General features: G+C 49.4%; 1 protein-coding gene and 1 long non-coding RNA gene across 3 annotated transcripts; one reads left to right on the top strand and one right to left on the bottom strand.

Moving 5' to 3' along the window:
- Nucleotides 1-5,255: 5,255 nt before the first annotated feature.
- VAX1 (ventral anterior homeobox 1) lies at nt 5,256-11,187 on the top strand. Of its 2 annotated transcripts, XM_055559956.1 has the most exons (4): nt 5,256-5,496; nt 6,652-6,839; nt 10,835-10,868; nt 11,008-11,187. In XM_055559956.1, exons 1-4 carry the CDS (start codon nt 5,256-5,258, stop codon nt 11,178-11,180), a joined length of 636 nt encoding a protein of 211 aa, XP_055415931.1. In that variant the 3' UTR covers nt 11,181-11,187. The 2 variants fall into 2 exon arrangements, with proteins under 2 accessions (XP_055415931.1, XP_055415930.1); XM_055559955.1 differs by having other exon boundaries at nt 8,756-11,152.
- Nucleotides 11,188-11,315: 128 nt separating this feature from the next.
- On the bottom strand, nt 11,316-13,571 carry LOC129636517 (uncharacterized). Its single transcript, XR_008706975.1, has 3 exons — nt 13,376-13,571; nt 12,938-13,040; nt 11,316-11,452 (listed from the first exon to the last, which is right to left on the bottom strand). It is a non-coding gene; the product is annotated as an uncharacterized LOC129636517 (long non-coding RNA).
- Between the last annotated feature and the right edge of the window lie 11,145 nt (nt 13,572-24,716).

Raw genomic sequence — 24,716 nt, 5'->3', positions numbered from 1 at the left:
AGCTAAGTCATTTCAGTTGTGTCCGACTCTTTGAGACCCTATGGACTGTACCCACCAGGCTCCTCTGTCCATGGGATTCTCCAGACAAGAATACTGGAGTGGGTTGCCATGCCCTCCTCCAGCGGATCTTCCCAACTCAGGGATCAAACCCACATCTCCTATGGCTCCTGCTTTTCAGGTGGATTATTTACCACTGAGCAACCAGGGAAGCCCAGCGCCCTGACTACTTTCTGTGAAATGAGGATAATGACAATTACATGATACTGCAACTTTGATAGGCGTTCTTGTTTTTAATTAGTCATTATTAGCAGGTACTCTGATTTATTGTTACAGAAACTTAATTTCTGGTGGCATCATCTCCTCTGGTGCAGTTCTTTTTAAAATGATGTCTCAGACATTGTTATGCTATCCCTAAGTCACTCATAACCTAAGAGGATCTCAGATTTTTCTGCCAGCTTGCTTTTCCCTCCTACTTCTTTTTGAAATAAAAAAATGAAGATGGGAAAAGGAAGCAATGTGTAGTACCTCCGATCCTGCTTTCTGTTGCAGTGACAAGGTGGAGGCAGGAAATATGAAAAGTACCTCCAAGGCCCAGATTATGACGAAATTAATTTAAATGCCATTGTTTCATCACTTCCAGAGAGCACATTCATCTTGTTCAGGTTCGGGGCAGTCTGGATGGTGGTGGGAGTGCAGTTTTAAGTCAGGAGACAAGGATTGTAGCACAGATGTCCCTACTAACTAGTTCCCTAATCCTTAACAAGTCACTTTGTCTTTCCAGGCTCATTTTTCTCATCTGTCAAGTTAGATGAAGGTTATGGAATAGATGATCTCTAAAAATTCTTCCAGCTCTACAGTTCTATTCTGGGTCTGTCTGCACCTGCAGACAGTGATGTGGGGGGCAGGAAGGGTACTGACAAGGGAGGCACATTTAGTCAAGAGAATAAAACACTTTTTACCTGGGGCAGCCCTGTATCCTCATGTGTTGTGTAGACAGGCTTGTCTCAGATTAACAAAATAATTGACTGGATTCTCTCCTTCCGTTGCCAATGGACACACAGCTTTAGTTTTTCTGGGAGCAGCAGCTGCTTTTCTGAAATTTCCATCCCAGGGCTTCCGTCTCCCTGTGTTCTCTCAGAAACCTGTCATGGTTTTTCTGGATGGATGCCCATAGAATTTTAATCCAGTCACAAAAAAGTGCTATACATAACAAAAAGCAAAAACAGGTTATGGGTTGACTGTTTCTTTATTGAATTTTTTTTTTTTCCAAGGACTTGGAACATGGCAGGGCATCGTTCAACAGCACCATCTGAGCTGCCAGCTCAGAGCCATGGCTAGGGTCAGTAGATAAGGGTTTGTCCTTGAAGCTGTGGAGAGAAGCCCTATATGATTTGTAGCAACCCTGGTCTCTTGGTAACTGGCTGCTTAATTTAAATTGGTTGTTTCCCCATAATACCCCATTTTCTTCCCTTCCCCAATAAGTATTACATTTCCAATAAGGAGGAGGGGGAAAACCCCTAAGGAGGAGGGGGAAAACCCTGTCCTCAAGAAGCTTAGCAGAGTCTCCTAACTTAAGCTAACTTTAAAAGGTGTAGTTCTCCAACTTTAACTTATGGAAAGTTTCCCTGGGGCGGCAACTAGAAATGTGCATTCTAGGACCCTGCTCTCAGATGTTCATTCAGTAGGTTTTGAGCCAATAAAACTACATTTCACTCAATCCAGGGCAGCTTGATGTAGGAGGGTGATGGACTACTAAGAAATGTTCATGGTTAGAAACAAACAGCATTATCAGAAACAAGAATTTCATGTTTGCATTTGTATTTCATGTAATCAGTGTAAAATTCATGAAAATTGATGCCTAATACTCAAGGATATCAGGCATTAACATGAAGGTCCTTGCACTTTACCTCACCATCACTGGCAGATTCTAAAAACTCAAAGCAGGCATATTATTATCTCCCTGATGGGAAGGTTAAAAAAATTAATTTATGCACCTGGTCAGTAAGTGACTGCTCAATAAATAGTTGCCACTTTTATCCCCTACAAGAAGAAGGAGGGGAGACTGTCTGAGGCCCAACCTCAAACTGGGACTTGGCTACAGTTGGGTGTATTCTTTGGTGCCAGGGAAATGTGGCCATGGATCTCTGGGACCACCACCCTGGGACACCCACCATGGTGCCCTTACTACAAGCAGTACTTCGGTTCCTTCGCCAGTTCAACCTCCTAGACCTAAAATAAGAGGGGTGGTATGTGTGTTAATTGCTCAGTCGTGTAAGACTCTTTGTGATCCCATGGACTCTAGCCCGCCAGGCTCCTCGGTCCATGGAATTCTCCAGGCAAGAATACTGGAGTGGGTAGTCATTCCCTTCTCCAGTGGGTTTTCCCAACCCAGGGATAAAACCCAGGACTCCCGCTTTGCAGGTAGATTCTTTACCATCTGAGCCACCGGGGAAGTTAAGAGGTGGTGGGTGGGGCATTTTTATTTTTAAAGATTTTCCTCTGGGCTTTTGACAAGGTTTTTGCAGGCTTTGGAAGTGGGTGTGGCCGGGGAGAGTCCCTGCGATCTTGACTCTCCGCTGGCCTGAGGTCTCCGGAGGGAAGAAGGCCCCGAATCCTCCGGAACAAGGGACCCGGAGCGGTCGGGGTGGGAGACCCTGGCTAGAGCCAGGAGCCGGAGGGTTCGAGGCCCACCCCCAGGTGGCGGGGAAGGGCGGGTGGGCAGGGATTTGGGACCACACCATCTCCCAGCCCGCTGAGGCCCCAATAATTGACTGGTTGAGCTCTTCAGGGAAACAAGGACCCCATCCACCGCCCGAATCCTTATCAAGAGGGCCCAGATCCCGGAACCGCCAAGTCCCGGCCGCGGCGCCCCGCGTCGGCTCGGCCCACTAGGGAGCTAAGCCCTCGGTGGGCCTCGGAGCGCCAACCCAGGGGTTTACTGAGCAGTGCCGCAGGTCCCTGGAAGGTTGGCTGGATTTTTGTCTCAAGCCTGCTCTACGTCTTCAGGACGGGGCCGCCGCAAGGGTCCTTCTCCCCTCTCTCCACGCCCACCCGCCCCTACCAGCCGGCCCGCGAGACGCGGACTCGAAGGCACTGTCCACCTGAGGCCGCGCTGGCGTCGAGTTTGGAGGGTCGCGCCGGTGCAGAAGGGGACCGACGGGCCACCGGTCGGCTGGGGACCCGGAAAACCAGCCGCCCCGCGGAGAGGAGCTGGGGACAATCGGGCGTTCTCTCTCTCTCTCTCTCTCTCTCTCTCTCTCACACACACACACACACACACACACACACACTCGTACACACAACCACCAACCAATGAAATAAAGTAAAAGCCCAAGGTCTGCCTCCGGGGACAGAGGAGGCTGTCCGATTCCTTCAGGTCGGAATCGGACAGAGCGTGGATTCTCCCTGGGGGCCAGAGGGGCTGAGGGACGAAGGGGAGGGGTGGGGAAGAGAGCGAAGGTCCGGGCTCCGGGCCCCTCGCCATCCCCGCCCCCGACGTTAGCCAGAGTCCGGCTGGGCGGCGACCGCGGCGGCGGGAGGGTGGAGCGGGCCGAGTGCTCCTCGCTGTCAGCTCGAGCCCCGCCGAGTCCACCGCACACACTCGCACCCCTGCCTTCCCCCTCTCCCACCCGCTCGCCGTGACCCCCGCCCCAGCCCCCTCCCCTTCCCCGCCCGCCCGCCCGCCTGCCTGCCTCCGCCCCCATTCTTGGAATTGTGTGGAAAAATTCTCAGCCAAACCTCCCACCTCTCCTCTCCCCCCCGCCCCACTCCCTTTAAAAAACCCCCTTTCCTCCCCGGCCCCTGCACTCTTTGTGAATGAGGGCAGGAACACGGCCCTTCCCCCGCCCAGGAGCCACGCCAGACCGCCGCACTCAGAGGACTGTTTAATAGTCCAATTAGATAATTGCCATCTTTCACTCCTTTTGCTCCGTATTTCCCATAAAGGAATGAATGGGGAGAGCGGCGTGGAGAGGGCTTCTGCCCCGGCAAGGTGACGAGAAGGGCTGGAGCATGCTCCTTGCACAAGGCCATGCGCTTGAATTGAATCATTGTGGCCTAATCAATGCTCTTATTGGATTACTGGCTGTTGCTTTTCTCAAAGATATTGTAGCAGAGACAATGAAATAGCTAGGGGAAAACTTTTTTTTTTTTTTTTTGAAGCAGATCTCACAGTTGAGATTTTCGCGGCTCTCTCTCCCTCTCCCTCTCCCCCTCTCTCTCCTGCTGGACTCTGAGTACAAAGCTGCCCTTTGAATGGGCTGCCTCAGGGCTGTTGGAGGTGCAGGCGTGAAAAAATCCGACTGGAACTAAATGAAGAGAGGTGGCAGTTTAAGATGGCTGTCAGCGTCGAGGTGTGTTAAGGAGTTGTTTGGGAGGAAAGCTTGGCTTTTTAGAGTGTGGGGGAGATACTTTTGGGGAAAACTTTTTCTTCTTCCCCCTTCTTTTTTTCCCCACTCCTAGAGGCGACTGCTTTCTTCTGCTGAGGGTGTGTAAGGGGTTTTGTTTCTCCTCCCCCCGCCCCCCACCCCCCCCATTCAGCTCTATCTGTCGAGTGTGGAGAAAGCCCCTCTAGCCCGTATGTGAGCAGGAGGGTCAAAGGCAAAGGGAAAGTTAATAATGCCTGCTAATGGTACTAACAATTCAGGATGAATCTTGTCAAAAGTTTTTCTGGAAGTATGGGTCTTTGATTGTGTGTTTCCTGAAAGCAAGACCAATCATTTCCGTTTATTCACTGGCTAAACCCCTACTTGATTGGGGACAAGGACAGAAACCATCCATTACGATCTGATATATTATCCAAACAATTTAGTGTATTCATGAGGTAACCGAAACGTGGGGGCTGCGAAATTACCCGTAATCAATTGCAACAGCGAGTGCGCGTCCCCCCCGGGTGTCGGACAACTGCAACTCCGCGTCTCAGTAATAGGCGGGAGCCACAGCAATTCGGAGTTGCGCTGCTCGCTACCTGATTGCCAAGCTGGGGACACTGGACGTGCTCAGAAGACGCGGGCGCTGACGAGGCGGCCTCGCCGCTGCTCCGCCGGGATCCTGGACCACACTCGCCGCCTCTCGGCGAGCGCGCCACTCGGCGGTCGCCGCTGACCCGCCCGCGGCCGCCCCGCGGGGACATTCATTCGTGCCGCTTGCCTCTCTCCGGGCAGGGAGTAAGGGCTGTATTGTAGGGGTTTTGTCCCCCCTCTATTTTTTTTCCTCGCCTTTTTTTTGTTGTTGTTGTTGTTGCTCGTGCCTCTCCTATGTTCGGGAAACCAGACAAAATGGACGTTCGGTGCCACTCGGACACAGAGGCCGCCCGGGTCTCCAAGAACGCGCACAAGGAGAGCCGGGAGAGCAAGGGCGCGGAGGGGAACCTCCCCGCCGCCTTCCTCAAGGAGCCGCAGGGCGCCTTCTCTGCGTCGGGCGCTCCGGAAGATTGTAACAAAAGTAAAGGCAATTCAGCAGCCGACCCGGATTACTGCCGCCGGATCCTGGTCCGAGGTAGGAACGGGGCAGGGCTGCTGCGGGGGGCGTTTTTTAGGGGCGACTCCGAGACCCGAGAGGCACCCCGCCGCCTACCCTGGCCGGCGGGGTGGGTCTGCCGCCCGGGACTTAGGTGAAAGTTGCTGGCCCTCCCCGGGCAGGGGTCCCGCCCGCCGCTAGGGACTCCCACCTGGGACGCACGCTCTCCAGGAGCCTCGATCCCTCCAAGCCTCGAGGGGCCCCGCCGGCTGGGCTGCTGGGGGAGAGCCGAGGGACTGAGCGGTAGGGCCCAGGCTCCAGGCTGCGGCCTCCGACCCGGGAAGGCAGCAGGAAACTCTGGAGGACGTGTTTGCGTCCGGTGGATCCGAGGAACTGCGGGGAGCCTGCTTGGGGGCTCCCGCGCCCTGCGAGTCGAGCGCACCCAAGGGGACGCGAGCGCTGGAGAAGAGCCGCGGACCGCCAGCAACGGCCCGGCGAGTTGGCGCTCTGGGCCAAGGGGGCCCGGCGCCGTGCTCCAGGCTGGCCGCCGCCGCCGCTGGGAGAATCAGCCAGGCGGGCTTGCCGGGCCGCGGATGCCGTTTCAGTGCTGGGCTCGACCCCGCTCTGCTGCGCGGGGTGCGCTCAGCTCCGGCGGTGGCGGTGCGGAGGACCGACTCCGGCCCCAGCCGGACGCCGCCTCCGCCAACCGATCGCCAGGCCGTGCAGGCTCCCACTCGGTCCCTCCTCCTTCCGCCGCCTGGCTTTGGGAGGGAAGGAGACCCCGGGATGGGGGTGGGGACCAATGTAGCACGGTCTCGGTCAGCCTGCTCTAGAGCTGGGGCTGGCAGGACCTGGGCTGGTCAGTGCGGGGACCCTCAAACTACAGGGGATCCTGTCCATGCAGCCGAGTCTCCCAGGCTAAAAGGAACGTCAGCCCACTTATTTTTTCTCCCCTGTCCGGAGGGCTCTACAAAGGCCAACAGCGATTCCCCCTCCCATCAGCTATGTGGAGTTAGTCCCCTCACCCCCCAAACACACATAGGGTCCTTGTTTCCCGGCTGTGGCTGCACCCCCACTACTCCCACCACCCCCATCATCCACCTCCGGACTGTGGTTCAGAAGCCAGCTCCGGCTTGGGGAGGTGGAGGAAAGCAGGAGGATGGGTTCTGATGCTTGACATCTCCCCTTCCCCAGATGCCAAGGGGTCCATCCGAGAGATCATCCTCCCCAAAGGCCTGGACCTGGATAGGCCCAAGAGGACACGCACGTCCTTCACCGCCGAGCAGCTCTACCGCCTGGAGATGGAGTTCCAGCGCTGCCAGTACGTGGTGGGCCGAGAGAGAACGGAGCTCGCACGGCAGCTCAACCTCTCCGAGACGCAGGTACTCAGAGACCAGGCCGCACACAGCTCTCTGCATCAGCCTCCCTCCCCATCAGCCCCAGCCAGCTCTAGAAGCTCTTCCTGACCACCTAGCTTGACTCTGGACCAAGCCTCCCACGGTGGGGCAGAGGAATTGGGGAGGATGGAAAAGAAGGGTTGAAGGCTTTCTCCCTTTGCTAAGCCATCCTTTTCCCCCTACACCCCACATCTTCCAGGGCCCATGTCTGCCCACCTTGGCCTAGCTCAGGAGGACCCCAAACCCTGTCTTTTTGGTTTCTTTTTAGACCCTAGTCTTGAGAATTCCCTGCTTGCCTCTCCTCGTGGAGGAACCTATGTTTGCCCCTGTTTTGGCCACCCTATTTTGGCCAGATTTCCTGGCACCACCCTCTCTGGAGATGGTAACCTTCCCTAGCACCCAGGCTCATTCAGCAAGAATGGGTCTAGGACCAAAGACCCCTGTTTCAGAACTGTGGGTGACAACCAGGGATTAAAAAGGTGCACATTCTGGACATCTGCTTTTGCCTACCAGGCTGCCCTGATCCTTAATGCTTTTGCTGGCCTTGAACTGGACTCAGCCCCATTCCCAGCCCCAAGCATCCACTCTGGGCACCTTCAGTGCCAGTGATGTGTGAGGTATGAGATAGGAAACAAATCTGGGCCCTTGGGAGCCAGCACTGACAATTGTGCTGTAGGTCTTCTCCTTTACTCAAAATCCATACTCTACTGGGACTTTGGGCCCAAGAGGTCTTTGGGGCCCAAGAGCTTTGCCTTGTGGAGGTCATTTAGGACCTGCCCAGGGCATGGCTTCAGCTTGGCCTAGGTAAGGCATATTTCTTTCTGAGGACCAGTCCCTTTTACCGTGTCCAGCTCTGAAACAGATGGGGAGCATTTTAGATATAGGATCTGGGCAGAGCTGAGACCCAAGGGCAGAGCATACAGGATATCCATTTTGAGTTTGAGTTGGCATGTAGCTTTACCCCTACTCTTTCTGCTACCATTCTCTTAGTTTACAAAATCTGGACAGAATAACCTTTCCCTAGAGCTGCCAAATGCCCAATTCTGGGCCACCAGTTAGGCCTGAAGAGGGACAGAGTGAGATGTGGAAGTAAGAGTGGAGATTGATGGAGAGTACTTAGTCTACCCCAGCCTCCTGACTTCCTCCCATGACTCCAAAGTCCATGACGGACAGCAGCAGAGTTAGGTTATCAATTAAGGACATCACTCAGACCCTCCAGTCTAGCACCTGGTGAGGAGATGGAGAAAGCTTGGCTTATAAAATGCATCCTGCACAGATTCTATGTGTAGACATCTTCCCTGCTTACTGTTAGTTGATAGTCCATCTGACCCTAAAAAGCAAGAAATAGCCTTTTGTAGCCTTCAACAGAATTAGTGCTTCTGGGGCTAAATTCGAGCCAGTTATGGCCAGGGGTTTGGGTCCTGAAAGGCAGGGCAATACTCCTTCTCATTCACGCTCACTTCCTACTTCCCTTTAGGCCTTACACCTTCTCCTGGAAAAACGGGCCTTTACGCAGCGATGATCCACAGTCCCCCTGCGAGTAGTGCGGTGGCCCAGTGAAGTAACTTCTGATCTTCCCAGTTAGGGTCATGGGCATTTTTATTTCTTTGTTGTTTGTAACCGGGGTCGGCCTAGGCCTGCTTCCATGACCCATCCGGAAGCGCAGCTTATGGGAGCTGTGTTTCCCTCTTGGCGGCCCTTGTCCCCCCAGTCCCCCGACTCCCGCCGCCCTTGCCCCGCTGCTCCCGGGCCCGACTTCTCCGGCTCCAGCTTGGGGTTGGGATCGGGGGTTTGGCTGGAGTTGGGGGAAGCCCCCCTCCCCGGAGCCCTTGTGCCCCGGGAGCTTGCTCCCCTTGACGCTCGTTTCCCTCTCTCCCACCCTCCCCTGGGCCGGCGCGCAGGTGAAGGTCTGGTTCCAGAACCGGCGCACGAAGCAGAAGAAGGACCAGGGCAAGGACTCGGAGCTGCGCTCGGTGGTGTCCGAGACCGCGGCCACGTGCAGCGTGCTCCGGCTGCTGGAGCAGGGCCGCCTGCTGTCGCCGCCAGGCCTGCCAGCGCTCCTGCCGCCCTGCGCCACGGGCGCGCTCGGCTCCGCGCTCCGCGGGCCCAGTCTGCCGGCCCTGGGCGCGGGCGCCGCCGCGGGCTCGGCCGCCGCCGCAGCCGCCGCCGCCCCGGGTCCTGCCGGCGCCGCATCCCCGCACCCGCCAGCCGTGGGCGGCGCTCCGGGCCCGGGGCCCACCGGGCCCGGGGGACTGCACGCGGGCGCACCGGCCGCCGGCCACGGCCTCTTCAGCCTGCCCGTGCCCTCGCTGCTCGGCTCCGTCGCCAGCCGTCTTTCCTCCGCCCCGTTGACAATGGCCGGTTCACTGGCCGGGAATTTACAAGAACTCTCCGCCCGATACCTGAGCTCCTCGGCCTTCGAACCTTACTCCCGGACCAACAATAAAGAAGGGGCGGAGAAAAAAGCGCTGGACTGATTTGAAGTGTTTCCCTGTATTTATATTTATAGTATCTATTGTGGTGATATTTATGGACTCACGCGCATTAGGCGCCGGGGCTCCTGAGCTGGGCACCCGGCTCCCAAGAGGCCTCTGACAGCTCTCCTTCCGCACCAGTTTCTGCCATTTGGGCTACCCTCCCCCCCGTGTCGTCCCACACCCACCCTCCGGCGCCAACTTCCTTCTGCATCCAGGAGAATCCAAAGAATTGGGGGGGAAAACCAACCTGATGCCCCAACCAGTGCCTGGCCCTGGAGGGAAAGACTCGTTCTAAGTCCAAAGCACAGGACATCTGCTTTAGATTGAGCCGCTGCTGCCGTTCATTATGCTTATGAATATTTGAAAAAGGGAAGCTGCAAGTAGACCCCAGCTGAAAAGGCTGACAGGTTTCGTTAGACCAAAAAGGATGAGGCTCCTTCCTCTCGCCAGAGAAACCAGGGCTTTTGGAAGCCGCTGGACACCACTTTGCGGACATCTCGGGAGAGCCGGCGCACACTCAGCTTCCTGGCTGGACAAATCGTGCCGAATCTTCTCCCCCTTTTAGAAAAACTCCCATCACCACCAACCCCGATCCCAGGAGACAATAAACCAAACATCATGATAGGCGACTGTTGTAATAACGTTTGATCTAATCAGCAATAAAAGGAGAGTAATTACCATACAGAACCGAGTGGAGTGGAAGCAGTTTTTTAAAAACTCATAACGATGGAGTTAGGAAGCGGTAAGAAAATTCAGGATAGAAAATGCATCCAGGGCAATGCAAAATTAAAGATCCGGGTGTTACGACTTTAAACAGGAATTGAAAAGGGAAAAAAGCAAAAGAAATGCCTATGCCGCGAATGATAGAAAATTCAGGATCTTCTCCGAGGCTGCTGCGGGAGATAACCGACGGCATCACGCTCCTCCGGGAGAGAGTAGGGCAGCTCCCGGCCTCTCCTCCCCACCGTCTCCCGGATCCGTGGCTCCGGGCAGCATTGCTAGGTTTGGAAACAAATCAGTGCCCATCCCTCTCCCCCACCCCCGGATTCACAAAACCCTCCAGCACTCTGGAAACGTCCGAATGGCAGCCGCGGACAGGGCGACCCGGCCTCCTCTGTCGGTAGTCTCCGTATCCGGATCAGTTCCCTGCGTGGTTAGGAAAAGCATCCTTTCCCACCTCCTTCCCTATAAAACAACAACAACAGAAACAGAGTTTCCACGGTTCCAAGTGAGAAAACCGGACCTCCACTCGGTCGCGGCCTCACCCCTTCCCCCGCAACAACGCCCATCCCCACGGCCACGGCCACGCATATTTTGACCAAAACCACAGACCCAGACGGCGGGTGCTGCAGCGTCTAAGAATGTATTCGTCCATCCGAAGTGAGCGGAGAGCATTTTAAAAATAGTAATTTTATTGTAAATTATTTACGTCGGAAGCTTTCCCCCCTTTTCCTTTTTTCTTTCTTTTTTTTTTTTTCCTTTTTCTGTCTTTTTTTTTTTTAGGCAAATAGTGAAGAAAATAATGAACGATTCACACGCGGGTAGGTGTTACTGAATCCTGACTACTAACTGTTTTGAATGTTTTGGATATTTGGATGTTTTGTATTTATGTGGTGAGAGTGAAATATATATATCTATGATGATAAATGAGGTGTATTTTTGTCTTGTATTTGAAGGATTAAAAAAAAAACAAAAACAAAAAAAGAAGAGAAAAGACTCGGCAAGTGACGAGTCTGAGGCAGGGGGTGGCTGCCCCGCGGGTGCCGGGCCCTATAGCTGGTACCCTGAGCTCCTGGGACAAGGTTTTCAGACAGAGGAGCCTGCCACGATGTTCGTTCGGCTTCCATGAGGGTCTCACTCTCCGGCCCTCTGTCCCAGTTGTATCCAACCTTCAGTCCCTCTCTCCTCCGTCTCCCACTTTGATGTTTCCAGGTTTATTTAGGAATTTGTCTCTGGACACCCTGGAGTTCCTGCCTAATGACAACACTTCCAGCTTCTAGAGTTTTCCAGCTGCATCTCCCTGGCAGCAGTATGTTGGATTTGTGCAATCACAGGGTCCCGAAGAGGAAAGATTTGCCTTTCTTCTGACTGTCAAGAAGTCGCTCGGCGGTAAAAGAGAAACTTTGAAGGAGCAAGAGAATAAAATAGATATTAATTCTTGCAGAGATCTCTCCACCGCCCCCACCCTCACCCCATCCCACTACACTAACACAATGGTGACCCATGTAGATTTTGCAGTCAGAAATCTGGGAGAGCTAGGAGGCCTGGGGATGGTACCCTGGGACACGCTCTCCTAACCCTAGCCCTCTCTTCATATGGCGTCAGAACCTCTGGGGGGCGGGGTGGGGGGGCGGTCACAGTTCTCTTGGGGAAATTGCCCAAGTGAGGCCCCTCGGGCCACCGCGAGTGTACTGCACCTAAACCTCAAGTTTGAGGCATCCGAAATGAGGCGGCGGCACAGGGCGGGGCGGTGGAGTTCCTGAGCTGAGTGTGAGTTGCTCTCTATGCTTTGGACCCTCGCTGTGAGCTCACGGTATTTTTTTTTTTTTTTTCTGGGCTCAGAGCAGCCGCAAACCCTAGACTTTTGTTTCTGAGTCGCTACACACCCCTCAGCTTCGCTACCTCTCTGCTTTTCCCTCCCTGTCCTTTCTTCCTACCCTCTTTTCCCTCCTCCCTGATTTGTATCTTTGTCTTTCCCTCTAAGGACCTCTCTCCTCTGGTGGGCTCTCTGTCTCCACCCTCTTGTTTCTGCCCTTTTCCATCGCTTCTCCAGACTGTCTCTCTCCCTTCTTCCACTCAGTCTCCATCTGGAGATTTCCACTGCCCCCAGTCTCTCCCTCTCCCTCTCTCTTTCTCCCTGCTTTCTGATTCCTCTGTCTGCCCGGGTGGCCCCCAGGCCAATGCATGGGTGGTTTTGGCTGCAGTTTCATGGCTGGTGGCCGGGGGGGCCTGCAAGGGGGAAAAAGGGAGTGAGAAGGTGGCATAATTTTATAGAACAAAGGAAAGTACAAAAATTCCAGCTTCAGGGCCCCCAAGAAGCTCAGCTCCCTGCCCCAGGAGCCTCAGCCTGGGGAGTCACCAAGAATATCCCTTACCAGCTCCCTGGCCTTTCTCCTTTTGCTTTTTATCCCTAAAAGTAGAAAGAACCAGTTACTGAATCTCTTCTCTGCTCTCACCTCCCTTCCCCTCCCTGGCTTTGGGAGAGCTGCTGAGCATTTCGCCTGGCACTTGGAGCAAAGTTGTTCTTAGACTCTTCTGCACGGAATAAGAATTACAATTTTAATTAAAAAATATTTATAGACAATTGATTTCATTTTAATGTCTGCCCTGTCTCCTCTCCTTTCCCAAGGGCCTCCAGCCAGTTGCTTTGGTCCTTGGAATCCTCCAGTGAAGCCTCTGGCCCCCAACTAGTGACTCATAGGCCAAGGAGGAGGCAGGTGGCTTCTGGGACAACAGCTGGCCCTTTTTGGGGAGAAGGTGGAAGGGTTCTGGGGTCAAGGAGAACAGCTGGAGGTGGGAGTGCTGAAAGGAATCTCATGCCCAGGCCTGCACAAAGCCATATCCAAGTTAGCTCAGAGCAGAGAAGAAAAAGGGAAAACGTCTCACCAAACTCCTGTGAGTTTGGTGGTCAGGTGTGGCAAAGATGAGGGAAGTCACTTCAGGAGCTGAATCAGATGTGATCACATCCATGCTTGCAGTGGGCCTAACTCTGAGCCAGAATCAATTTGTAATGAGCATCATTTAGCAATTCTTTATACAAAACAGCCTTTGCATATACCACCTCTATTTCTCCTTATTTCCAGAGGTCTAGCCTAATTTTAAAGAGCCACATACAGCTGCCCCGCCCCCACCCCTGCAGGGAGCTCTCAAATGACTTGCCCATGGCCTCATAGTCAGAACCACAGGACTATAAGCTCCCCCTAGGTTCAGGGCCTTCCTCTTTCTGTTTCTTCCTCTTCTCTCCCTCCCTCTCCTGCCTTGCTACTTCCCTCACTCCCTCCTTTCCTTCATTCCCTTCTTTTGTGTCCAGAACGTCTGGCTCACAGTTAATGGAACTCTTTAGCCTATTTGCATCCACGTCTGCCACCTCCTATTTCCAGGCCTCTTTCTACTACACCAGCTGCTGAGGATTAACTTGGTGCCTTCATCAAGAGATCCGAATTTCTCCCTTCTTCCTGTTTTTTTTTTTTTTTCCTGCCAGTACCCAACTCCTTGCCTCTACTTCCCTCTGAAATGATGCCCATTACCCTCTTTACCCTACACTTTGTATCCTCCAATCTCCTGCAGTCCTGAGGTTGACTTAAACACCTGGTCAGAACTGTCTACTAACTCAGAGTTTCTCAAGATACAGATGAAAACCACCTGCTATAGAATCACTTGGGAACTAGTTTAAATGCAGATTCCTAAACCTCAGCCCCATCTAATAATCAGAAACTCTGGGGGTGGGTTCAGGAATGTGCATTGTTAACAAGTTTCCTACAGTGATCCTTATCCACTCTAACATTTGAAAATTCCTGTACTCAAAGGCAAACTCACGGAGACCTCCAGTATCCGGCCTAGGGCCTGGTGTTCGGTAGGAATACGATGCATGTTTATTAAACACAATAATCCACATTTTCTGACACAAGTTTCTTGGATCACCTCACACTATAGTAATTTAACACCATTTCTACATTGGGAAATCCTTACAGATCAGAGTCTTCTCACTTAAGTAGATTTCATTTTAATGAAGCAGAAGAGGAAGATGGATAGATTCTGGTGGTATCTCATATCTAAGGGTGGGGCTTACTCAGTAGTTAAGTGGTAAAGAATCCACCTGCTAATGCAGGAGACGAGGGTTTCATCCTTGGATCAGGAAGATACCCTGGAGAAGGGAATGGCAACCCACTCCAGTAGTGTTGCCTGGGAAATTCCATAGACAGAGGAGCCTGGTGGGCTACACAGTCCATGGGGTCGCAAGAGTCAGACACAACTTAACAACTCAACAACAAGAACAAATCTAAGGGAAGGTCTTTTATTAACCTAACTGGGACCATCTTGTTGGGCTGCTCCTGTTCAGACCTGGGAGTTTGGGGAGGGCAGAAGGAGAGTCCTCCATATTTGCTGAAAGACACTCAGGTGCACACCTTTCTTGATGGGACCCATAGGTGTCAGCTGGAGAGACATCAGAGCTGTGATAGAAGCAAGGCCACCAGGTCCAGAGGAACTGGCATGGAATACACATCAAAGCTGAAAACGAGCACCACATTCTTTGGTTTATTTAGTTGATAAGAAACTTATTTTCTATCTAGAAGCATGTGCACTTATCCTCTTAGCCTGAAAACAGAAAATAAATGTTGTGCTTTACGTGGTAGTGGTGTATCCATTCTTCAAAAGAGCAGCCACTCACACACACTCCTCAGAATCCCACAAGGCTCAGGATGGTGACTTGCTGCACTAAGAGAAGGTAATGCATCTTAGTGGTTACTAGTTAAGGCTCCAGAGTCAGAGTGACATGGGTTCACATACTAGGTCCCCCACTTAGCAGCTGTGTAATCCTGGACACATTACCCAGCTGGTTGTGTTAAGCCTGTATCTACGTATGTCAAATGGAGATAATAATGGTAGCTCCTCATAGAATTTTCATGAATAGTCAATTAGATAAGGCATGTAAAGCATCTGGTACAACCTAGTATCAACATTCGAATATCATCTATTTATTACAAGGCTGTGCTACTGTGGTAGCTGATGGTCTGAGACTATTTCCAGGCCTCAGTTTCCCCATCTGTCGAGTGAGGGGGTTGGCCTTAAGTCCTGTCTTGTAGGAAAGACTTGGAATTGTGGTTAAGCCAGTCGTAATGGAATTTACTCTCCCTGCCTTTAGAATGGACACCACAGCCATCAGTAAGAACAGCATTTTTTTTTTTACCAAAAGTGTTCAGTTATTATTTTAATGACTTGGCAGACAGTCTTCAGCTGTCAGTTGTCAGGCAAGCCTCAGTGGTAAGTCACTTTCGGGAGTTGCCTCAGCTGAAGAGAACAGAGAACCACCTTGCCCAAGGTCATCCCCGGTTGGTGGCTTCCAATGACTGAGAGACCTGGGAATAAGCCTGCTGGTCTACGCTCCAACTTTGGATAGTTTGGAAGGGCCATCCCATCTGGTTCTGGTGAGACTTCAGTGCAGCTTGACTTTTCCTCCTGTCCAATACTACCTTCTTATTTTCCCTTCCTTGTTGGACTTGGACCACTCCTAATAAACCTCCTACATGCTAGTCTCTCCACCTCTTAGGTGACTTGCATCAAATGTCATGGGAAAGAGCAGGTGGAGTGGTGGAAATGGAGAGAAAACATTGAGGACCTAGAGCACAGAGTGACTGAGGGCAGATGGTGGGTGATGAGGCAGAAATGCAGGCAGAGCCTGGCATACCATGTTAACCATATTTGGACTTGACCATTAAGGTGATAGGGAGTCACTGAAAGTTTCTCCCAAGGGGATCGTGAAATCATTGCAGGTCTGTATTTTGTTTCTTTTTAAACAGTTTTTAAAAATATAATTTAAAGTCATTTTCCATTTACAGTTATTACAAAATATTGGCTATATTCCCCGTGTTGTACAACGCATCCTTGAGCCTATCTTACACATATTAGTTTGTATTGTATTTCTCGTCTCCTCCCCTCTTCCTCCATATTGTCCCCACCCTCCAAGACCACCAGTTTGTTTTCTGTATCTGTGAGTTGCAGGTCTATATTTTGAAAGATGTTTTGGCAGTTGAGGGGATGATATGGAAACAGGAGCGCAAGGATTCTTGAGCCAGAGGTCAGTCGGTGAGTTCACGGCAAGAGGGACAAGAGAGGATGATGGTGGTGGCAGGGCGGCGGCAGCATCAGTTGGTGCAGTAGCAGCACAAATGGAGACGAGAGGATAGGTTCAAGGTATTTCCTGAGTTTAAAGCAACAGATCCTAGTAATCAAATGGAGGTCACAGGGTGGTGGCATTCATTCCAAGATTGGCTCAAGGGGAACTTTGGAATTACTTTTTTTGAGTCATGGAAGGAATGAGATGCGTGAACCGCAGAGGGGTTTGAGCCCCCAAGGCTTTGGTGGCAGCAGCGAGTTCTGGTGGAAGCCCTGGACCGGGCAGTGGGAGGGTCAAAGGGCAGGAAGATCATGGAGCATGCGCCCTCTGCACAAACCTGGCATGCACACTAGGCACTGCTTCTCCCCAGAGGCAGGAGGGTTGGAAGGATTCTCGGGGTGAGTGGGCTTCTAGTTGCTTATGCCAGGACCCCCTCCCCTCACCCCTTTCCCCTCCTGAGGGGCATAGTATGCACTTGAGGTGCCAGCTGCCAAGGAAGTGGAGAGTTGACCTCCTGCCTTGACCTAGTCTGAACCTGACCGTGGCGCCCTGTTGCCAGTCTGCACAGGAATAAGCAATGGAAACACCTTTCCTGAAGGTCGGTCTCTGAAGAGGTAAGCAGTGACCAGGTCTGTGGAGCACCATCAGAATGAGGAGGTGTGGCCTCCAAGCCTGAAGCCCTTTGTCCCCACCTGACTGTTCAGCTCATGAAAGAGGAGCATGAGGCAGGCCCAATGCTACCTCTCCAGTCTCCAGATCAGCGCTCTGGGCAGCAACACAAGCTGGACCCCAGTCATGGACTCACTCATCTCTTGGAAGAAGAGAAACAGGGATGCAGAGTTTGCTAAAAATGACCAATAGTAAGTGCCTGGGTTTTGCTTTGTTTTCCTTTTCTTTCATTTGTTAGTAACTCAGTTCAGTTCAGTTGCTCAGTTGTGTCCGACTCTTTGCCACCCCATAAACTGCAGCACGCCAGGCCTCCCTGTCCATCACCAACGCCCGGAGTTCACTCAAACTCACATCCATCGAGTCGGTAATGCCATCCAGCCATCTCATCCTCTGTCGTCCCCTTTTCCTCCTGCCCCCAATCCCTCCCAGCATCAGAGTCTTTTCCAGTGAGTCAACTCTTCACATGAGGTGGCCAAAGTACTGGAGTTTCAGCTTTAACATCAGTCCTTCCAAAGAACACCCAGGACTGATCTCCTTTAGAATGGACTGGTTGGATCTCCTTGCAGTCCAAGGGACTCTCAAGAGTCTTCTCCAACACCACAGTTCAAAAGCATCTGCCATCTATTAAATAGGATGTGAGAGTTGGACTATAAAGAAAGCTGAGCGCAAATCCTAAAGGAAATCAGTCCTGAATATTTATTGGAAGGACTGATGATGAAGCTGAAACTCCAATACTTTGGCCACCTGATGCAAAGAACCAACTCACTGGAAAAGACCCTGATCCTGGGAAAGACTGATGGCGGGAAGAGAAGGGGATGACAGAGGATGAGATGGTTGGATGGCATCACTGATGCAATGGACATGAGTTTGAGTAAGCTCCGGGAGTTGGTGATGGACAGGGAAGCCTGGTGTGCTGCAGTCCATGGGGTCACAAAGAGCCAGACATGACTGAGTGACTGAACTGAAACTGAATTAGATAGGTGGTCAGTAGGGAAGTTCATCTAGCCCATTGTACTTAGGTTCAGACTTTCCATTCCAAGGAAGAGCTAAATGCAAGTTTAATGTTTCTGTCCCAGTTGTCAGTTGATGCTCTGGCTTGGAAGAGCAAGCCCAAAGAGCTGAGAGGGCGTTTATTCTTACGTTAGGTTGAGCAGAGAGCTTGTCAGGAAGGACTATAGGATTCTGAGATGATCAGGAAGGTGTTTCAGGCCTTCGCCAAGGCAGCTCAGGGAGAAACTGGAGAGGGAAGGGAATAAAATGAAACAGTGAAAGGAGGTGTCGGGGACACACACTGAGTAGAGGTGAAAGATGAAGCTGGAAAAGTAGCTCCATCAAAAAAGGTCTTGAATACCAAGCTAAAGGTCTTTATTCTGTAGGCAAACAAGAGGGTTTTGGTAAGTAGCAATGAGTAGAAAACTGGATCAGGCAGGTGCAGACAGAGGAGAAATATTAGTGAATCTTGAAGTTAGGTATTGAGATCTGGAATTAGGCTGCAGGTGGGGAGAATGGAAAGTAGGTAGGAGCTAATGTTTTTGATCTTATCAGCGATGGAGGCTAGGTGTAAGCCAATACATTGATACCAAAACTCCTAAACAAAAGCATTCATTTTAAGATTCTTTTCCTGGTCTTCTATGAATGTCTCTGTTCAGAGACAAGAGGGAAGGTGGCAAATAAGTTTCAGCTCCGGTGCTATCTTGGATTGATTGATGGTGGCTGCCTGTCATACTGAGTTGCAGAGGATTCTGAAGCCTCATCAACCATCAGTTGGAAAAGTGATGTCTACCATAGCCATCAGAGATGTTTTTGTAATTCTGAGAATTGCAAAATTCAGGCTGCTTCTCTAGGTTCTGAGTGAGGAGCTGGGTCCAGTTTTGACTCAGTGGTTTTCTTAGCCTGGAAAGTCATGGCAGAGTGGGGAGCTGATTCCAAGTAACCCAGGGGCAATGCCTTACCGCAAACATCCCAGTCATCACAGACCCCCACAATTTGGCCGTAGTAAGAAAACTTGGGCTTGAATTCCATCTCTGCCTTTTGTTTAGCCATGTGAATTTAGACAAATTACTCAACCCCTTTCAGTCAGAATATTCATCTATAAAATAGAAATGTATTACTTTTTCAACCTAAGCATAAAGTACTTAGTGACCAACTATGAGCTCAACAAGTATTGATCAGCTGTTTATTTTCCATTTTGAACATAACCTTGTCTTTATGTCTTGAGCATCAACTTCTGACTAGATTTTCACCTGGGGAAAATTTTGTAACTGTGATTTTTGTGAAGATTCATGGAGATATTGGATGTGGAGTACATGGCATAGAATAAGAGAGTCCTCTTTGCAAACTGGTAGAACAAAGGATACACTTTCAACATTTTGGTATCTCGAGAGCAGTTTATTTTATTTTTTTGGCTGTGGTGGGTCTTCGTTGCTGCATGTGAACTTTCTCTATTTGAGGCAAGAGGGGCTACTCTTCCTTGCAGTATGCAGGCTTCTCATTGAGGTGGCTTCCCTTGTTGCAGAACATGTGCACAAGGGTTTCAGGAGTTGCGGTGCATGGACTCAAGAGTCTTGGCTCAAGGGCTCTAGAGCACTGGCTCAGTAGCTGTGCACATGGGCACAGTTGCTCTGAACCATGTGGAATCTTCCCGGACCAGGGATGGAACCAGTGTCCCTTGCATTGCAAGGTGGATTCTCAACCACTGGACCACCAGAGAAGTCTGCAGAGCAGTATTTATGCATTTTTATACACACACACACTCACTCATACATGTTGTTAAGTTTCTGTTTTCTCTTGATATAAACAGGTTCATTTTCTACATATTGTTTTGTGTTTTATAATTTTCTTTTAACTTGGAAGATATCTTGGAGATCCTGTTAGTCATTGCTTATCAGTTCAGTTCAGTCACTCAGTCGTGTCCGACTCTTTGCGACCGCATGAACCACAGCATGCCAGGCCTCCCTGTCCATCACCAACTCCCAGAGTCCACCCAAACCCATGTCCATTGAGTTGATGATGCCATCCAACCATCTCATCCTCTGTCATCCCCTTCTCCTCCTGCCCTCAATCTTTCCCAGCATCAGGGTCTTTCCAAATGAGTCAGCTCTTCACATCAGGTGGCCAAAGTATTGGAGTTTCAGCTTCAACATCAGTCCTTCCAATGAACACCCAGGACTGATCTCCTTTAGCATGGACTGGTTGGATCTCCTTGCAGTCCAAGGGACTCTCAAGAGTCTTCTCCAATACTACAGTTCAAAAGCATTAACTCTTTGGCACTCAGCTTTCTTTATAGTCCAACTCTCACATCCATATATGACCACTGGAAAAACCACAGCCTTGACTAGATGGACCTTTGTTGACAAAGTAATGTCTCTGCTTTTTAATATGCTGTCTAGGTTGGTCATAACTTTCCTTCCAAAGAGTAAGTGTCTTTTAATTTCATGACTGCAATCACCATCTGCAGTGATTTTGGAGCCCCCAAAAATAAAGTCAGCCACTGTTTCCCCATCTATTTCCCATGAAGTGATGGGACCGGATGCCATGATCTTCGTTTTCTGAATGTTGAACTTTAAGCCAACTTTTTCACTCTCCTCTTTCACTTCCATCAAGAGGCTCTTTAGTTCTTCTTCACTTTCTGCCATAAGGGTGGTGTCACCTGCATATCTGAAGTTATTGATATTTCTCCCGGCAACCTTGATTCCAGCTTGTGCTTCTTCTAGCCCAGGGTTTCTCATGATGTACTCTGCATATGAGTTAAATAAGCAGGGTGACAATATACAGCCTTGACATACTCCTTTTCCTATTTGGAACCAGTCTGTTGTTCCATGTCCAGTTCTAACTGTTGCTTCCTGACCTGCATACAGGTTTCTCAAGAGGCAGGTCAGGTGGTCTGGTATTCCCATCTCTTTCAGAATTTTCCACAGTTTATTGTGATCCACACAGTCAAAGGCTTTGGCATAGTCAATAAAGCAGATACAGATGTTTTTTCTGGAACTCTCTTGCTTTTTTGATGATCCAATGGATGTTGGCAATTTGATCTCTGGTTCCTCTGCCTTTTCTAAGACCAGCTTGAACATCTGGAAGTTCATGGATAACGTATTGCTGAAGCCTGGATTGGAGAATTTTGAGCATTACTTTACTAGCGTGTGAGATGAGTGCAATTGTGCGGCAGTTTGAGCATTCTTTGGCTTGCCTTTCTTTGGGATTGGAATGAAAACTGACCTTTTCCAGTCCTGTGGTCACTGCTGAATTTTCCAAATTTGCTGGCATATTGAGTGCAGCACTTTCACGGCCTCATCTTTCAGGATTTGAAATAGCTCAGCTGCAATTCCATCACCTCCACTAGCTTTGTTCGTAGTGATGCTTCCTAAGGCTCACTTGACGTCACATTCCAGGATGTCTGGCTCTAGGTGAGTGATCACACCATTGTGATTATTTGGGTCGTGAAGATCTTTTCTGTACAGTTCTTCTGTGTATTCTTACCACCTCTTCTTAATATCTTCTGCTTTTGTTAGGTCCCTACCATTTCTGTCCTTTATTGAGCCCATCTTTGCATGAAATGTTCCCTTGGTATCTCTAATTTTCTTGAAGAGATCTCTAGTCTTTCCCATTCTATTGTTTTCCTCTATCTCTTTGCATTGATCACTGAGGAAGGCTTTCTTATCTCTCCTTGCTATTCTTTGGAACTCTGCATTCAAATGGGTATATCTTTCCTTTTCTCCTTTGCTTTTTGCGTCCCTTCTTTTCACAGCTATTTGTAAGGCCTCCTCAGATAGCCATTTTGCTTTTTTGCATTTCTTTTTCCTGGGGATGGTCTTGATTCCTGTCTCCTGTACAATGTCACAAACCTCTGTCCATAGTTCATCAGGCACTCTGCCTAGGCACTCAGATCTAGTCCCTTAAATCCATTTCTCACTTCCACTGTATAGTCATAAGGGATTTGATTTAGGTCATACCTGAATGGTCTAGTGGTTTTCTCTACTTTCTTCAATTTCAGTCTGAATTTAACAATAAGGAGTTCATGATCTGAGCCACAGTCAGCTCCCGGTCTTGTTTTGCTGACTGTATAGAGCTTCTCCATCTTTGGCTCCAAAGAATATAATCAATCTGATTTTGGTGTCAACCATCTGGTGATTTCCATGTGTAGAGTCTTCTCTTGTATTGTTGGAAGAGGGTGTTTGCTATGACCAGTGCATTCTCTTGACAGAACTCTTTATTAGCCTTTGCCCTTCTTCATTCTGTACTCCAAGGCCAAATTTGCCTATTACTCCAGGTGTTTCTTGACTTCCTACTTTTGCATTCCAGTCCCCTATAATGAAAAGGTCATTTTTTGGGGGTGTTAGTTCTAGCAGATCTTGTAGGTCTTCATAGAACTGCTCCACTTCAGCTTCTTTAGTGTTACTGGTTGGGGCATAGACTTGGATTACCGTGATATTGAATGGTTTGCTTTGGAAACGAATAGAGATCATTCTGTCATTTTTGAGATTGCATCCAAGTACTGCATTTTGGACTCTTTTGTTGACTATGATGGCTATTCTGTTTCTTCTAAGGGATTCCTGCCCACAGTAGTAGATATAATGGTCATCTGAGTTAAATTCACCCACTCCAGTCCATTTTAGTTTGCTGATTCCTGGAATGTCGATGTTCACTCTTGTCATCTCCTATTTGACCACTTCCAATTTGCCTTGATTCATGGACCTAACATTCCAGATTCCTATGCAATATTGCTCTTTACAGCATTGAACCTTGCTTCTATCACCAGTCTCATCCACAACTGGGTTTTTTTTTTGCTTTGGCTCCATCCCTTCATTCTTTCAGGAGTTATTTCTCCACTGATCTCCAGTAGCATATTGGGCACCTACCGACCTGGGGAGTTCATCTTTCAGTGTCCTATCTTTTTGCCTTTTCATAGTGTTCATGGGGTTCTCAAAGCAGGGATAGTGAAGTGGTTTGCCATTCTCTTTTCCAGTGGACCACATTCTGTCAGACCTCTCCACGATGACCCAGCCTTCTTGGGTGGCCCCACAGGGCATGGCTTAGTTTCATTGAGTTAGACAAGGCTGTAGTCTGTGTGATTAGATTGACTAGTTTTCTGTGATTAGATTAACTAAGTTTCAGTGTGTCTGCTGTCTGATGCCCTCTCACAACACCTACGTCTTACTTGGGTTTCTCTTACCTTGCATGCGGGATATCTCTTCACGGCTGTTCCAGCAAAGTGCAGCCACTGCTCCTTACCTCAGACGTGGGGTAGCTCCTCTCGGTCGCCGCCCCTGTCATTGCTTATAGGTCTATTTTATTAACCTCTGTAAGTTTCATAGTATGAGTGTATCCTTTATTGATGGAAATTTGTTTTCCTTTTTTTTTTGCCTTTACAGATATATTTATGAGAACATTCCTGTGCCTTTGCATGTATATGATATTTCTAAAAGTGGAATTATTGAGTCAAACAATATGAGTTTTAATAATTTCACTAGGTACTCCTCAAAGACTAAACAAATTTATTTATATATTCCCACTCACAATTTTTTGAAAGTTAGTCTGGGTGGTTTAATTTCTACCCTATGGACAGAGGAGCCTGATGGGCTGCAGTCCATGGAATTGCGAAGAGTTGGACACGACTGAATGACTAAGCACAATCCTGGATATGCTCCATCTGAGACTCTTCTATATGCTAGCTTCTCAAATAATTGGTGTTGAAACTACATACAACATGAATAACCAGAATGTACTGCAAAATATAGCTTGCTTCTTCTCTTTTCTGGGTTGATTATTAATCTTGTAGATCATTTAGGATCTCCTTTAAAACTAAACAGATTTATTTTCAAGGGATTAAAAAGTTAAAATGTTAAGACTTTTCATAAAAGAGCAGTCCCCTGCCCTCATTCTCAAGCTGTAACCACCTTAAATTTGTTTGAATTTTTTCTTTCACTTTTTAACTCCTCCTCTTCATCTCCTTTATATGTCCATATTTACTCCCCTCCAATACTTATTTTAGTTTTAACATTTTTAGGAGGGGGTGGATAGACCAACATTTAGTATTTACATTATTATGGCAAACAAATTCTATTCACACTTGAGCTGTTTACTATATATATAATGAATCCATTTTTTGCATGCAACTTTTGTTTTTCCTGGAGGTAGTAATTTTTTAAACATTTTTTCAAATGTAAGAATAGATAAAGAAAAACACTTCCCTCAGAAATAGCCTTTTTTGTCTGTTTGTTTATAGATGGCATGTGTGTGTGTGTGTTCACTCATGTCTGACCTTTTGCAACCCTCTACACAGTAGCCCACTAGGTTCCTCTGAACATGAGATTTTCCAGGTAAGAATACTGGAGTGAGTTTTCACTTCCTACTCTAGGGAATCTTCCCAAATGTGGAAAAACCAGAGATTCTCTGTATCAAGTGGGAGTTCCTGATCTGTTTTTGTTTTAATTTTTGCGTGGACCCTACTGCAGGTGTGATCTTAGTTCCCAGAGATTGAACTTCACCCCCTGCATTGGAAGGTGGAGTCTTCACCACTGGACAACCAAGGAAGTCCCTAAACTTTTTCCTTAATTGGTTCTCCGTGTACTACATGAATTCATTTCAAAGTTTGCCATGAGTATAAATCTTACAGTTAGTTCATATGCATCAAATATTCTCCCAGTTCCTTCTTTGTGGAGACATCTTTCATGTGGTCGCGAAGAGTCAGACACGGCTGAGAGACTTCACTTTCACGTTTCACTTTCATGCATTGGAGAAGGAAATGGCAACGCACTCCAATGTTCTTGCCTGGAGAATCCCAGGGACGGCGGAGCCTGGTGGGCTGCCGTCTATGGGGTGGCACAGAGCCAGACACGACTGAAGCGACTTAGCAGCAGCAGCAGCTGGTTCTTTAAGCTGGTG

The sequence above is a fragment of the Bubalus kerabau genome, chromosome 22 (assembly GCF_029407905.1).
Source record: "Bubalus kerabau isolate K-KA32 ecotype Philippines breed swamp buffalo chromosome 22, PCC_UOA_SB_1v2, whole genome shotgun sequence".
Taxonomy (NCBI): Eukaryota; Metazoa; Chordata; class Mammalia; order Artiodactyla; family Bovidae; genus Bubalus; species Bubalus kerabau.
This window is presented reverse-complemented; position numbering and strand designations above follow the sequence as displayed.